Genomic DNA, 11,808 nt, shown 5'->3' on the forward strand with positions numbered 1-11,808 from the left:
TGGAAAATCTTATCGGGACATATTCGAACTCGTTTTGAGGTCAGAAATCATCTGGTGATCATCGTGGCGAGAAATCCTGCGATTGTAACCAGCCAATCGCCGTCCACTGTACCATAGGCGGCCTTTCTTGAGTTGTTCCTGCGCCGAAGAAGAGGAGACAGAATGGACTCGGTTTTGGGTCCAGCTGTTGGAGAGTAATAAGTTCCCCCAGGACGAAGTATTTAAGTAATGACATCACACAATAATGTAGTGCAAACACGATTCTTTTAAAAGTTCCATCATCAAAACAGAAGACTCAATGATTTCAACAGAATCAAACTTTTCCTTTAGATTAGCAAGCATCGAAACATTTCTGCTCGCAGCGTGGAAGAGCGAGAGCGACTATAGGACTTTATCGCGCTTGTATCATTGTTCAAACACTTTAATGGGAGAGAAAAAATCATCTTTTCATTTTTATACATATTCCATTGTGTCGAAGTTTTCTACGCCAGCGCTATCTTCCGTCATCAGAGGTCACGATACATGTACGATTTATGTACACGAACGAAGCAAACGATGTAAATCGAGGTGCGCCTTTCTCTCAATGGAGCGTCAGTCGGCTCGACAATGAGCTCGAAGCTTTCAATTAGATCGCGGAAGCAATAAAGCTCAACAGGTTCCGAAGAAAAAATATGAGAGTGACATCATTATTCATTGCATCATCATGAAAGAGACAATCATCAATCCACAGAGTTTTTCGCTTTATTTTCAAAAATCACATTCAAATACTTACATGCATTTCTCGCACCGAACAGCTCATTCTCTCTGAGATAAAAAGGAAATGACGACGTAGACTAACCAGACGAATAAACTCAGCGATTATGCCTCCCGAAAAGTGATGGATGGCATCAAATCCCTATCGAACATTTTCACATTGCGTCCCAGGAATTCCCTCCCCCCGCTCGAATGGATCCTATTTATTAACATTCTTCCTCTGTCCGCTGCTCAAACTAGTCGACGAACTTCAAAAATGCGCTTGAGATAGTACACCTGAAGAGCATCGGGAAATTAGTCAGGCATCGGTTCAACATTCATTCGTTGGTGGATTAGGCTACGACATACAGACTAGAAAGGGGACAGTCTGTCCTGTTATCGATCTATCCCTCACCTGTCCGAATGTCATGGCGAAAATGACCAGGTTCTCGAAGATAGCCCAAATGACAACTCGAGAATTCGTGGATTCGGAAATCGACCGATGGATTCGATCTCGGATCATCATGTACTCTTGTTCGTGCTTCACGCCGGTCATGGCCGTGTGGAGTTCGTTGATCATGTCCTCGAGTTTCGTGTCACCGGCAGCCCCAGTCACGGCGTCAGCGGCAGCTGTGAAGGAAGATCAGAAATAAGGTATTTTCCCGGAGCCGGTACACTGAAGATCGAGAAGACACGCGACATATGCGACGAGTGCGCTGAGGTTCACTGTCGAAAACTCGGCGGAGGATTCGCTCGTCACGTCGGGCGAGAGGAATTCATTTCATTTTTTAATTCATTTGGGGAACCAGGTAAACTGCTTCTCGCTTCGCAGCATGGTATCCGAATGGATCGACTCGACTCATGAGCGACGAGAGCGTTTCCCTGGAGAATCAAGCGCCGCCACGGGCATTCGCGAAAAACTCACGCTTTCCGGTTTCTTCGTTCTTCGGCTCCTCTCCGATGTCCATTGAGAACATGACGGTCTTGGGTGTCATGGTAGACATCGCATTACTGAAGCAATACGCATACATCCCCTCGGCGTACGCGGCGAACGTGTACTTATTCGACGATTCCCGTTCGCCGTTGTACACAACCTTCCCGTCCGGGCCAGTGATCTGAAATGCGGGGAAAATCAAGTCTTCAGTACTGGAATATACATGGAATCTTTACGGATGGACAAATGAACCACCAAATCTCAGCAGCTGACGCCAGTCAAGTCCTGATGAAACTCAAGCATATCTAGGGCGGCCCAGGGGCTCCTGACAGCTCCGAACGAGACTGGAAACCCAAAATCGACGGAAGCCCCCGATATTACGGTTACGGCTCGGACTCCAACCCGTGGCCCGGGGAGTATTTCTCGCAGCAGGAAAATCACGAACCTTGACATCGATATCCAGGAATCCGCCTTCGACAACTTCAAACGTCAAACCCATCTTGGTTCCTTTGGCTACTCGGTCATGGAAACACTCTTCAGCGTGGGCATCCACCACGATGAAATAACTAAGCACGCCATCAAAAAGTAAGCTACAAATGAGGAACAGGGGCAAGAGCGACTTCATTTCTCCGCCGGGGCAAGCTCTAAATCGCCGAATTCACAGCAATGCCACGTCTATCTAGAAATAACAACAGCTGCCGGCGGTTCTGTGTTCCGTGAGCTGTGGAAGTAGAATCACAGGAGGCAATTGGTGCGTGTGTAGGATCTCGCCTGGCTCGCTGTCGATGATTCGATGGGGACTTGGTAGGAGATGGTGGGAGCGCGAAGCAGCACTGCGCGCGGACCCAAGCCCATCCTTCTCGGTGATTCCCGTTTCTAAGTTTGACTCAATTCGCGCTGGCTAGACAATCGGGAATGAATGCCGTCGAGTTCTAGCGGTGTCACACAGGGGATGATCCTGGGAACGCAGTGTTCCATTGTGAAATCCATTCCACCCTTGAAGCGATCTCAAACCGCAAAAATCGGCCTCCTCAGAAGTTTTCCCAACCGCCGAGAGCAGTGCTTCCCAAACTTATTCCACGCGAAACCCCCACCAATCCTCTCCTCTCTCGTGGGCCCCCTCGTGAATCAGCTATCGAGATGCCACATTTAGATACAGCTAAATGACGTACGGTCCCTCGATTCCGCTCATGTAATGCTCATTCCGGGAATGCAATTTCTCCCACATCATGTGGCGGATTTACCCGGTAGGCTTAGTAGGCTTTAGACTTCTGTGATCCTCGACAACTCACTCAGTGAAATCAATCGAGACCGAGACGAGGACGTCGACTCTAATTCTCGATTAAGGGCGAGGAGCCGTCTCAAAAGCGAACAGCGAGACATTATTTCTTGGATACCCGACCAACTATTTTGAGAAGGATCTTTTTCTCTTTTCTGGGATTGACTGAAAAAGTGGAGACGATTTTTAAGTCTACGGATGCTTAGGCTTTTTGTGGAATAGAAAAGAAATCTTAAGATCTTGGAACAAGCGCCGGGAAGAACCGGTATTTATTCCCAGAGTGGTTGCATCAGGAAGGGGGTCCTCAATATGCCTGGGGGCGGCGAATTCCTGACCGCCGCTGCCCACAGGAGATCATAGTTCCCTAGCGCATTCCTCTCCGAATATCTATCCGGACCTAGAAGATATACTATGACTATCAACGACAAACGGATTCGGGGAGTGGATGCTGCCACTCACTTGGGCTCCGAAACAATAATTCGACGCCGCTTCAAAGCTCTTTGTCGCTATATCGCCTCCTCCGATTGACATCCTCTCTCGAAGACATCTCGACTGTCTCGCTTCATCCGGCGGCTTCCCCGATCGCATACTCAGCCGAGTTGGACGAGAAAAATGAGGATGCCTCCGTGGAGTTCTCGGTGATCCCATGGAATTCATTCGGGAAACTCCGACCGATGAGGAACTCCGAACGATTATCCCGCCTGAATATTCCCAAAAACGCAATCGCGGCTGAAATCTCCCGGGGTCATCAGAAACGGCTAATGCGCGAGCGGAATATGTTATATCGCGGTGATTTGGTAGTGAACGGGAACAGACAAATTGGTCATGACTCATGACAAAGACGATTTGAGGAGACGACTGCTTGACGACTACGACTTGCTGAGAGCGACTTCCGCCGCCGCTACGAGATTGGTGGTCAGGGAAAGCTCTGTTCTCTTACAGCACGACACTTCTTTTGCCGGGAAAGCAAAGAATCTCCTCTTCGCCAAAGTCGTCGGTGTTCTTCCGAGGCCACTGTCTCGAACTCCTGTTTCTCTAGGCGAGAGTTTTCCGAACAACGTTGTTCGAGATTTCTCAGATCGACTGCAGGCCTAGTGCCGACAAAAATTCGAGATTTGATCAATTGCTCATCACTCTTCGTGGGATGATACCAGGGAGAGATATTTCGATATTGACTCCAGTGTTGCCCGAGCTCGATTTTCCCCGTCGTTTGGAGTCAGTGGCGCCATCGATTCTGGTTAGTTTACGAAGGGAATCGTATGAAGTCTCGCTTATCAGCACCATTTGTCATTGCCGTACCGGAGAGGTTCCAAAGACTTATTCGACTTTTTTCCGGACAGAGGATTTTTACGTGAAAGTTTTTCCGTGCTTCTCCCTCGGAATCAGCGCGAAACCCCGGATGGATCGAGTATATCATCAGCAGGGCTGGGTGTTTTGAACTGCAAGGGATGAAAATCGAATCATCTTCAAGCACGCGAGCGAGGCAAACAGACTGAAAAACCCCTAGAAAATGCTAGACCCGCGGAGCAAGTCAGAAATAGTAACATACATATGTATATAGAGCTCCTGACACCATTGAGATATGCATCCATATCTCCGACAAAATAGGCATTGCATAGAACGTACAGCCCTGATCATCAACTCACTCATCGTAGTACTCCCGTCGCCTTACCAATGGTTCTATGGACATCGACTTCTCTGGAATCGATCGTTCGTGTTTCCTCTTTCCATTTAATTCCCGATGTGGTCCTCTCGATTTTTTCCGTATCCCTCTTTCGTAGGTAATTATCGGATGTGCCCTGAAATATCGGGGCGTAAAGAGCTGACTCGTCGCAGCAGTTCTCAGCTTTGACAACTTCAACGAGGCGAGGAGCAGCACTACTCGAACAGGCCGACTGACTCTGGAAGAGCTTCTGCACACCCTCGCCGACTCGGAGAAAAAGGTCTGCCACACGAAACGGTTTCCAGTCGATTCTTCGTAGGTTAGGACCGTCTCACTTGTCTGCGAAATGGTACGTGTAACTATCACGTGCTAACTCAGATGCTCAGCTGAGGGAGATTCGACTGAGGGGTGCTGTCTGGAGTCTCTCATGTTCATCAATAGAAACTAGTCCCGTTCACGAAACATTGATCAGATTTCACCGGCTGGCATGATCTTCCGGAGTGACTTCCGAGTGGTATTCTCCTGTAATGCGGTTCTCTCATCTGTTACAGGATGATCTGACGAAGGAACAGGTGACGAGTGAGTTCTCATCCGATAACTACCATTTACGCCCCCCCGAGCCCTCCCGAGTCCAAAAATTATAATGAATCGTTCGCGCTTCCGGGCTCTGCACCTTCGAGCAGGCAGCTTCCGGGTCGGCGAAGCAGAGTCCCCGTTTTTTTCCCGCGGTGCTCTCATTCCGTGCTCTCATTCGCAGTGTTGCGCAAGGCGTTCGACATGTTCGATCGCGACAAGAAGGGTTTCATCCACACCAACATGGTGTCTGCTATCCTGAGGACTCTTGGTCAAACATTCGAGGAGAAGGACTTGAAGGATCTGATCGCAGAAATCGATCAGGACGGATCCGGGGAGCTGGAATTCGACGAATTCGTCGCTTTGGCGGCTCGTTTCCTTGTCGAAGAGGACTCCGAAGCCATGCAAGAGGAACTTCGTGAGGCTTTCCGTCTGTACGACAGGGAGGGCAACGGTTACATCAACGTGTCTGATCTTCGCGAGATCCTGCGTGCTCTCGACGATGCCCTCACCGAGGATGAGCTCGATGAAATGATCGCCGAAATCGATACCGACGGCTCCGGGACCGTTGATTTCGACGGTCAGTGCCCTAATGTTCTCGCATCTGAAATTCACCTCGAGCTTAAGGGGATCAATATGGTAGTCGAACTTGAGAATCTGATTTTGCTCCACCTTTCTATCATGAAACCTTGCCCCTTGCAGAATTCATGGAGATGATGACAGGAGATTAGACAGGATCAATGCTTTCCAACGTCAACATTCGAGCTACCATTCGCCATCCTAATGGTCGATGCCGTATTTCTGGACCTTCATCTCCCTGAAGTTCTCCATCAGACACACGGTTGAGATCTTATTGGGAGGAGCGGGTCGAGACTACGGAGTCGGAAGGAATCCAATGTCGGGTCATCTCGGTTGTTCGAATGTCATCATATCCCTCGAGAATGCTTCCACGACGATGCCTCGTTTCAATACAGGAGTGTCTGGACGGCAGTCCGCATCAGCAAGAAATTCGGGCGACTTTTTTTTCCAACCTCCTTGTCAACGCTCCCTTAGGTAAATCCAATAAAGGATCATTACGTAGCCCCCTCGGAAACCCGGAGAAGAAACTCGACCCTACATGCCGCGTTCTATCTAGTTGAAGAGCTGACTCTACGATATTCAAGTATCTATTAGGGGAGGGAGGTTAGCATGTCTCCTGATCCCCCACTTTCCTCTCCTGATATGATGCTTTCGATTTTCTCTTTCTCATTCTGCTCCGTGGAGTTTCCTGGGTACCCTGAGTGTGACAGCATCCCTAGTCAACCGTCATCAGTCAGTGTCTTTCTCTCCTCTCAACACATATCATTCTAGCATTCTTTTCTTTCTTACATACCGTATTTCCTCGGGGCGAACTCTCATTCTCGAGCATGCTCTATTTGCCGGACATGGTTCGACAGGTATTATTCCAGACGGGCATGCTCATATTACCGGGCACTCTCCCAAACCTCTATTTGACGGGCACCATCCGAACAAACTTTGTACAACCTCCAGACGTTTCCTGGAACGCCCCGTTCAAAGCCGGGATCCGCCGTCGCTACGAGGAATGGATGGCGCACGGCGAGAAACGTTTGACCCGTGGCGGAAATGTGGTGCTCCCCCAATGGAAATCTACTTGTCATGGATTGCGGATTCGTGGCGGGAGTTGCCCGAGGACTTGATTGTCAGGTCATTCAAACAGTGCGGCATCACTGTCGCCTTCGACGGTTCGGAGGATGACCAGATCCACTGTTTCAGACCCCATGGACAAATACCTGCCGGTCGCCAGAAGCTCGCTGAAGCTCGAAAAAGTCATGATTCGGGAAACGAATGCAACCTAAGCGGGGTGTCGAACGAGACGGACATAGACGAGCTCACAGATGATGAGCTGTTATGTGATGCGTAAGCGAAGAAACATGTATAAAACCATAGTGAGGTGGCACCTTTGTAATATAAGAAACAGGCAAGCATTAGTTTGTGTTTTTTGTAGTTTGTTTTTTCTTGAGTCCCTTGATAGGTCATCCAATCCAAACGGGCATGCTCCAATTACCGGGCACTTCCATTTAACGGGCACCCATCTGGGGGCTCTGAACAATTATCGGGCATGCCCCACTATTAGAGGAAATACGGTATATGTATTCTTTTGGCACATCTTTTTTCGCTGGAGATATCTTTCGTTTGATTTGATTATCATCGTGTCATGGGGAGAATATACGACGCAGTTCACTCTGAGAATCAAGACTATCATCATTTTTCGACCCTTCCGTGGATTGTCGGTCCATCGGACGAGACACGCTCTCATGGAAAAAATCTCGGCGCACCCGAGAGTCCATTGCCTATTCAGCAAGACCGACTTCGGCTGGATGCAGGGGATTAATACGGAATACTTTCATCGCTTATTCACATATCGGTGGTCAATCGTCGACATTGATATCAAGTTCTGAGTCGATGTACGAATGCTATTGTCTTTCCATTCACCGAAGGCATCAAGCCTCATGAGGGGACCAAGTCAATTCTCTGAATCATCCGAGGGGATTCAATATATTCGGAGAGCGGACCGATTAAAATACGGGAGTTAGGGACTCGCTACACTGCGGGGAGGGCACGGTTTCTAGGTCTTTCAAGAGAGGGCTTTGGAACCGTGGCTGTGGGGCTCCAGTTCCAGCTTGGAGAGGTCTCGTCTCGAAATTTCCGTCCTCCATTGCGCAGCTATCGAGAGATGCGACACTGAAATCGGATGTATTCCCGAAACGGAGGAGCGACTTGGGCGAATAAGTCCGAGCAAGTTATGCCTCTTGATCATATGGTCAAGGGTATTCCGTACGACATGAGTTGAGAGCGAGGAGTGGTGTGTTCACGCTACCTGAGTTTGGAACGCGATACACAGCAGAGAGAAAAACCGCGGGCTCAAGAAACACTTCCAGCCCGCTGACCAGCTCCCTCGAGCCTCGAGGAACTGAGCAAGCTCTTGTCCCTGAGAGTACAGCTGTCTCGTCCCTACACCAGAAGGCTGTCCATCATTGAAGATTCAGCGATTCCTGATTTCAAGCGTTCCAAACTGTTGGATTGAAATTATTGGCCCCCGATGTGGGAGAAACCAGGTGTGGATGAAGACGTTCAAAATATCGGAATCCGTGGGATCAGGATCCTCCGCGGATGCAGTTTCGATTATATGAAGGGAAGAGGAGGTTTGAGCGCCGATGGGTCTAGCGGAGTGAGATTGAAAATCGCCAATGAGCGGCACGTTTGCCATAGGAGAAGAGATGGTTCAAATCCAATGAGAAATGAGATCCAACTCAATGCGGGATAGCGCTCTATGCGCTTATTGTGATCGCAGTTCTCTCTATGAGCCTCCGACGAGGATATCCGAGGCTCATGGGTCTTCGGTCAGTTCGGGCAGACAATGACTCCGAATCCCTACAAACGAAAATATGAGCTCCGGCTCCAGCGACTCGGCGAAAAGGAGTCCTCGAAGAACCTCAGCGTCGAGGCTCGGTGCAAGGATCCAGCAATTTTCCTGAGCGGAGACCGTGGTTAGAGCCGCCGAAGAGCCTCGAAGGGACATAAATCCGGCGACTGCCATTATGATTGGTCATGAACGAAACATTCGAACACTGACTCCGCTCAGTCTTTCCAGACCTGTGAGCTTGATTCCTGAACAAATCTCTGTTTGTCCCACCAATGTTACCATTCCGGATTCTTGAACCCCTGTCCTTCGAGCCGAATCGGGATTCGGGAGAAACCAACGCACAACCCCCGAATTTCGACGAGCACCCTGGAGATTCATGCTTCATAACAACACGTCCCAGCAAAAGCTGGGGTGTAAAAAAACTAAATGGATTATGAAAGCGCTTCCAACGAGCGTAGGAGGCCCGCGGGTTCATCATGAATGATGTCCGAGCCGGGATGGTCTTTTATCGTGAGGGCAATAGTTTCTGAGTCGCCAACGACGACGCCAACATCAACGATGAAGGAGGCAACGACGACCACTGGTGCCAGAGCAGCTCTCCGAGAGAAGACCTGCCTCTGTCGCAGCCCTTACGAGGTGGACAGAGGCAGTAGCCGCCTTAAAGCGACCCTTCCTACAGAGCCGCGGACCCAGCCGCCGATGGGTATTCCATCTAGGGACGCGCTATGCCGAGACGCTCACCGAGACTCTGAACAGGAAACGACCAGCTGATAGGCCAGCCGGCCGGGCGGCCGGCTCGCGAGCGAGCTTGCCCGACCCGCCGGCCTGCATGCCCTGCCGGCCTGTGGCCTGCCCGCGCGCCCGACTGCTCCGGATAGAAAGACACGGCGAGAGATAGAGAGCTCTTGCCACATTATAAGGCTCGTCGCGATCTCAGGCCCCCGTGCCCAACCTACACTCCCTTTCTTTCTATATAAATGCCCGACATTCCCCACGGTTTACCATTCGCTGCTCGAGAATCGCAGCGACACTCGTTTCCACTTGAGCGCGGCAAGTGCAGCGCGGCCGCCCGCGGTTCGACTCGTCCGTGCCAGGTGAGTACCGGGCGGCTCTGGTCCGTGCTCGATTCCTCTTGAACGCCGGGAAGGTTCTGATTGAGCTCCGATCAAGTGAGACGTGGATGGATCTTCAACTAAAGAATCGAGCGTGACTTATGCGGTCACTGCAGCGGTCGTGTGGCTTCTTTTCGGACGCTCGCCCTACCGGTATTCTGTGATTCTCGGCTTGTGGACAAAACCATTTGAGGCTTTCGAGCTGCTCGCTCCCGTGGCGGATAAATGTTCTGTGCCAGTGCGTGAGGCTCCAGACGCACGATCCTGGATCCATCAAGAAGGCTGGAGTACCGCATAAGCTCCAAGCAGGCGATGCCGCCTTGTACTTGGGCCGCGAGCTCTGTCCTGGACAGGTTGTGAGTTTTTTCCGTCGATTTCTCACTGTGGAGACGGAAACGTGCATCTGGAGATCATGGTGCTTTGTTGGAAAACACCGAAGGTCGCCGTTCCGATCCTAACACTCGGTCATGGCCAGGCGCGTGCGGACCCTCATCTGGCGACCTTCGAATTGTTGTTTACTGACTCTGCACGTAGTGGTGCTTTTTTCATGTACCGGGTCAGACACCCGGACGCGCCCACGTTGGACAGAACGCTGCGAAAGTTTTCCAGCTCTCTTCCCATCGTTATCCTCTCCATGATTCTCTCCCCACCGGGATGATCCACACTCTGTACTTTTTTCCGAAAGTACGCGAGTCGATTGAATATATTTTTTGTTGCATCAAGGTATTTCCCACGGGACATCGTTTGCTGGAAAAATCGAGCTCTCCGTAGTGCAATCGGCCGACTAGCGGCCCGAACATCCATGAAGCGCTTGGTTGGATTGTTGGTCAGGCGGTAATTGAGACGGAGCGTCCGAGACATACCACCAAGCGATTCTCGGCTTGGTCTCGGATGAAAAATAAAAGTCTGGTACGCGTGGACCGGATGCGGGAGCTGGAACCGACTGATGTCAATTCGAGACCCACTTTTTGGGGGAACATAACTGATGGGAATGATTGATAGAGCGCGAGTTTTAGAGCTTGCCATTTGGGTAAGACACTGACCATCTGCGAGGAGCGCTGATTTCTCAAGCCCTTTCTCATGAGCCGCCCCCGATCGAAACCAATTCTGGAGCAATGCGTGGGGCGAACTCCAAAAGTAGATAGTCGACGCTACGGAGCGCTCACAGCACTTCGCTACGTTGGGCAGCGTCGGCTCGATCGCCTGCTGAAGCAGTCACTTCAGCCATCCATGGCGAGCGGAGACAGTGACGACAGGTGGGTCTGTTCGGTGCCGTGAAGTTGTACGTAGAGCATCGGATTCATTCAACAGAATTTCGCGGTCTCAAGACGTTCTCATCGTCTATCTCCGGTGACCTAGAGGTGACTCAAGCGATCAGAACTCCAACGTATCCTTCGAATACCCATACAATGAGCGAAATTGAGCGCGTATGTATGCGGCGCCGTCATGACTCGCGATTCTCGGACTGTGATCTCTCCGAGTGGACTGTGATATCCCTTTCTCTGCATTTCTTTCGGCTCTTCTGGTAACCCCCGGAACATAGGAGTCGTTTCGCTGTAGAAATTTATAATCTCCAAGCGACGGAGAGAACTCGTCCAGATTTTGAGACCGTGGGCGCGCTCGGATTTCGAAGAGCTCCTTTCGTAGAAGACAGTCCAACCATCCAGACCGAACCCATTCAAGCGAGGGAGTTCCAACCCGTGTCGATAAGACTCCGGGTATCATCTTGAACATTCGTTGTCAATCATGCACGAGAACCATCCCAAAGAAGTGGGTAATTATAATTTTGCGCGCCATTTGCATCTTGACCCTCCTGGATGCTCCATCACCCCCCTCCGCCCGCAGTCACTACTCAGATCGGGAAACCGGGATTCTCCTGGCCGGTGCTCCAACGTGTCGGAGTTCAGCCGCTTCAAGGCAATAAGGCTACATCTTACTTGATAGCGTTAGAGTCAACTTCAACGGTCTAATACTGTCAGGTAAAGATGTCGTACTTGAGCCTAGTCATCGAGGTCTTGGGAGTTCGGCGTTGCCAGGTGAGTTGCAGCAAAAATTATTCTTGTGGCGAAGTCGATCTTCGAAATTATCGAT

The 11,808-nt window shown here is 50.5% G+C and overlaps 2 protein-coding genes across 2 annotated transcripts; one reads left to right on the forward strand and one right to left on the reverse strand.

Moving 5' to 3' along the window:
- Nucleotides 1–626: 626 nt before the first annotated feature.
- On the reverse strand, nt 627–2,377 carry LOC100898571 (transmembrane emp24 domain-containing protein 2). The gene is made up of 4 exons (XM_003745482.2): nt 2,112–2,377; nt 1,658–1,847; nt 1,148–1,362; nt 627–1,029 (listed from the first exon to the last, which is right to left on the reverse strand). The coding sequence occupies exons 1-4, from the start codon at nt 2,289–2,291 to the stop codon at nt 985–987; spliced, it is 630 nt and encodes a 209-aa protein (XP_003745530.1). The 5' UTR covers nt 2,292–2,377; the 3' UTR covers nt 627–984.
- Nucleotides 2,378–4,909: 2,532 nt separating this feature from the next.
- On the forward strand, nt 4,910–6,179 carry LOC100900275 (troponin C). The gene is made up of 4 exons (XM_003745495.2): nt 4,910–4,957; nt 5,160–5,187; nt 5,366–5,761; nt 5,884–6,179. Exons 1-4 carry the CDS (start codon nt 4,955–4,957, stop codon nt 5,910–5,912), a joined length of 456 nt encoding a protein of 151 aa, XP_003745543.1. The 5' UTR covers nt 4,910–4,954; the 3' UTR covers nt 5,913–6,179.
- Nucleotides 6,180–11,808: the final 5,629 nt, after the last annotated feature.

Source organism: Galendromus occidentalis, unplaced genomic scaffold, assembly GCF_000255335.2.
Source record: "Galendromus occidentalis unplaced genomic scaffold, Mocc_1.1 scf7180000077484, whole genome shotgun sequence".
In the NCBI taxonomy this organism is placed as follows: domain Eukaryota; kingdom Metazoa; phylum Arthropoda; class Arachnida; order Mesostigmata; family Phytoseiidae; genus Galendromus; species Galendromus occidentalis.

What these genes read in the sequence shown, in the direction of transcription:
- LOC100898571 (XM_003745482.2), bottom strand. Translation starts at nt 2,291, where the DNA reads ATGAAGTCGCTCTTGCCCCTGTTCCTCATTTGTAGCTTACTTTTTGAT. An exon ending in TCCTGGATATCGATGTCAAG is followed by an intron (nt 1,848 to 2,111) that starts GTTCGTGATTTT and finishes CCCGCATTTCAG; the next exon opens with ATCACTGGCCCGGACGGGAA. An exon ending in TCGCCATGACATTCGGACAG is followed by an intron (nt 1,030 to 1,147) that starts GTGAGGGATAGA and finishes GATGCTCTTCAG; the next exon opens with GTGTACTATCTCAAGCGCAT.
- LOC100900275 (XM_003745495.2), top strand. An exon ending in GACGAAGGAACAGGTGACGA is followed by an intron (nt 5,188 to 5,365) that starts GTGAGTTCTCAT and finishes TCTCATTCGCAG; the next exon opens with TGTTGCGCAAGGCGTTCGAC. An exon ending in CGGGACCGTTGATTTCGACG is followed by an intron (nt 5,762 to 5,883) that starts GTCAGTGCCCTA and finishes TGCCCCTTGCAG; the next exon opens with AATTCATGGAGATGATGACA.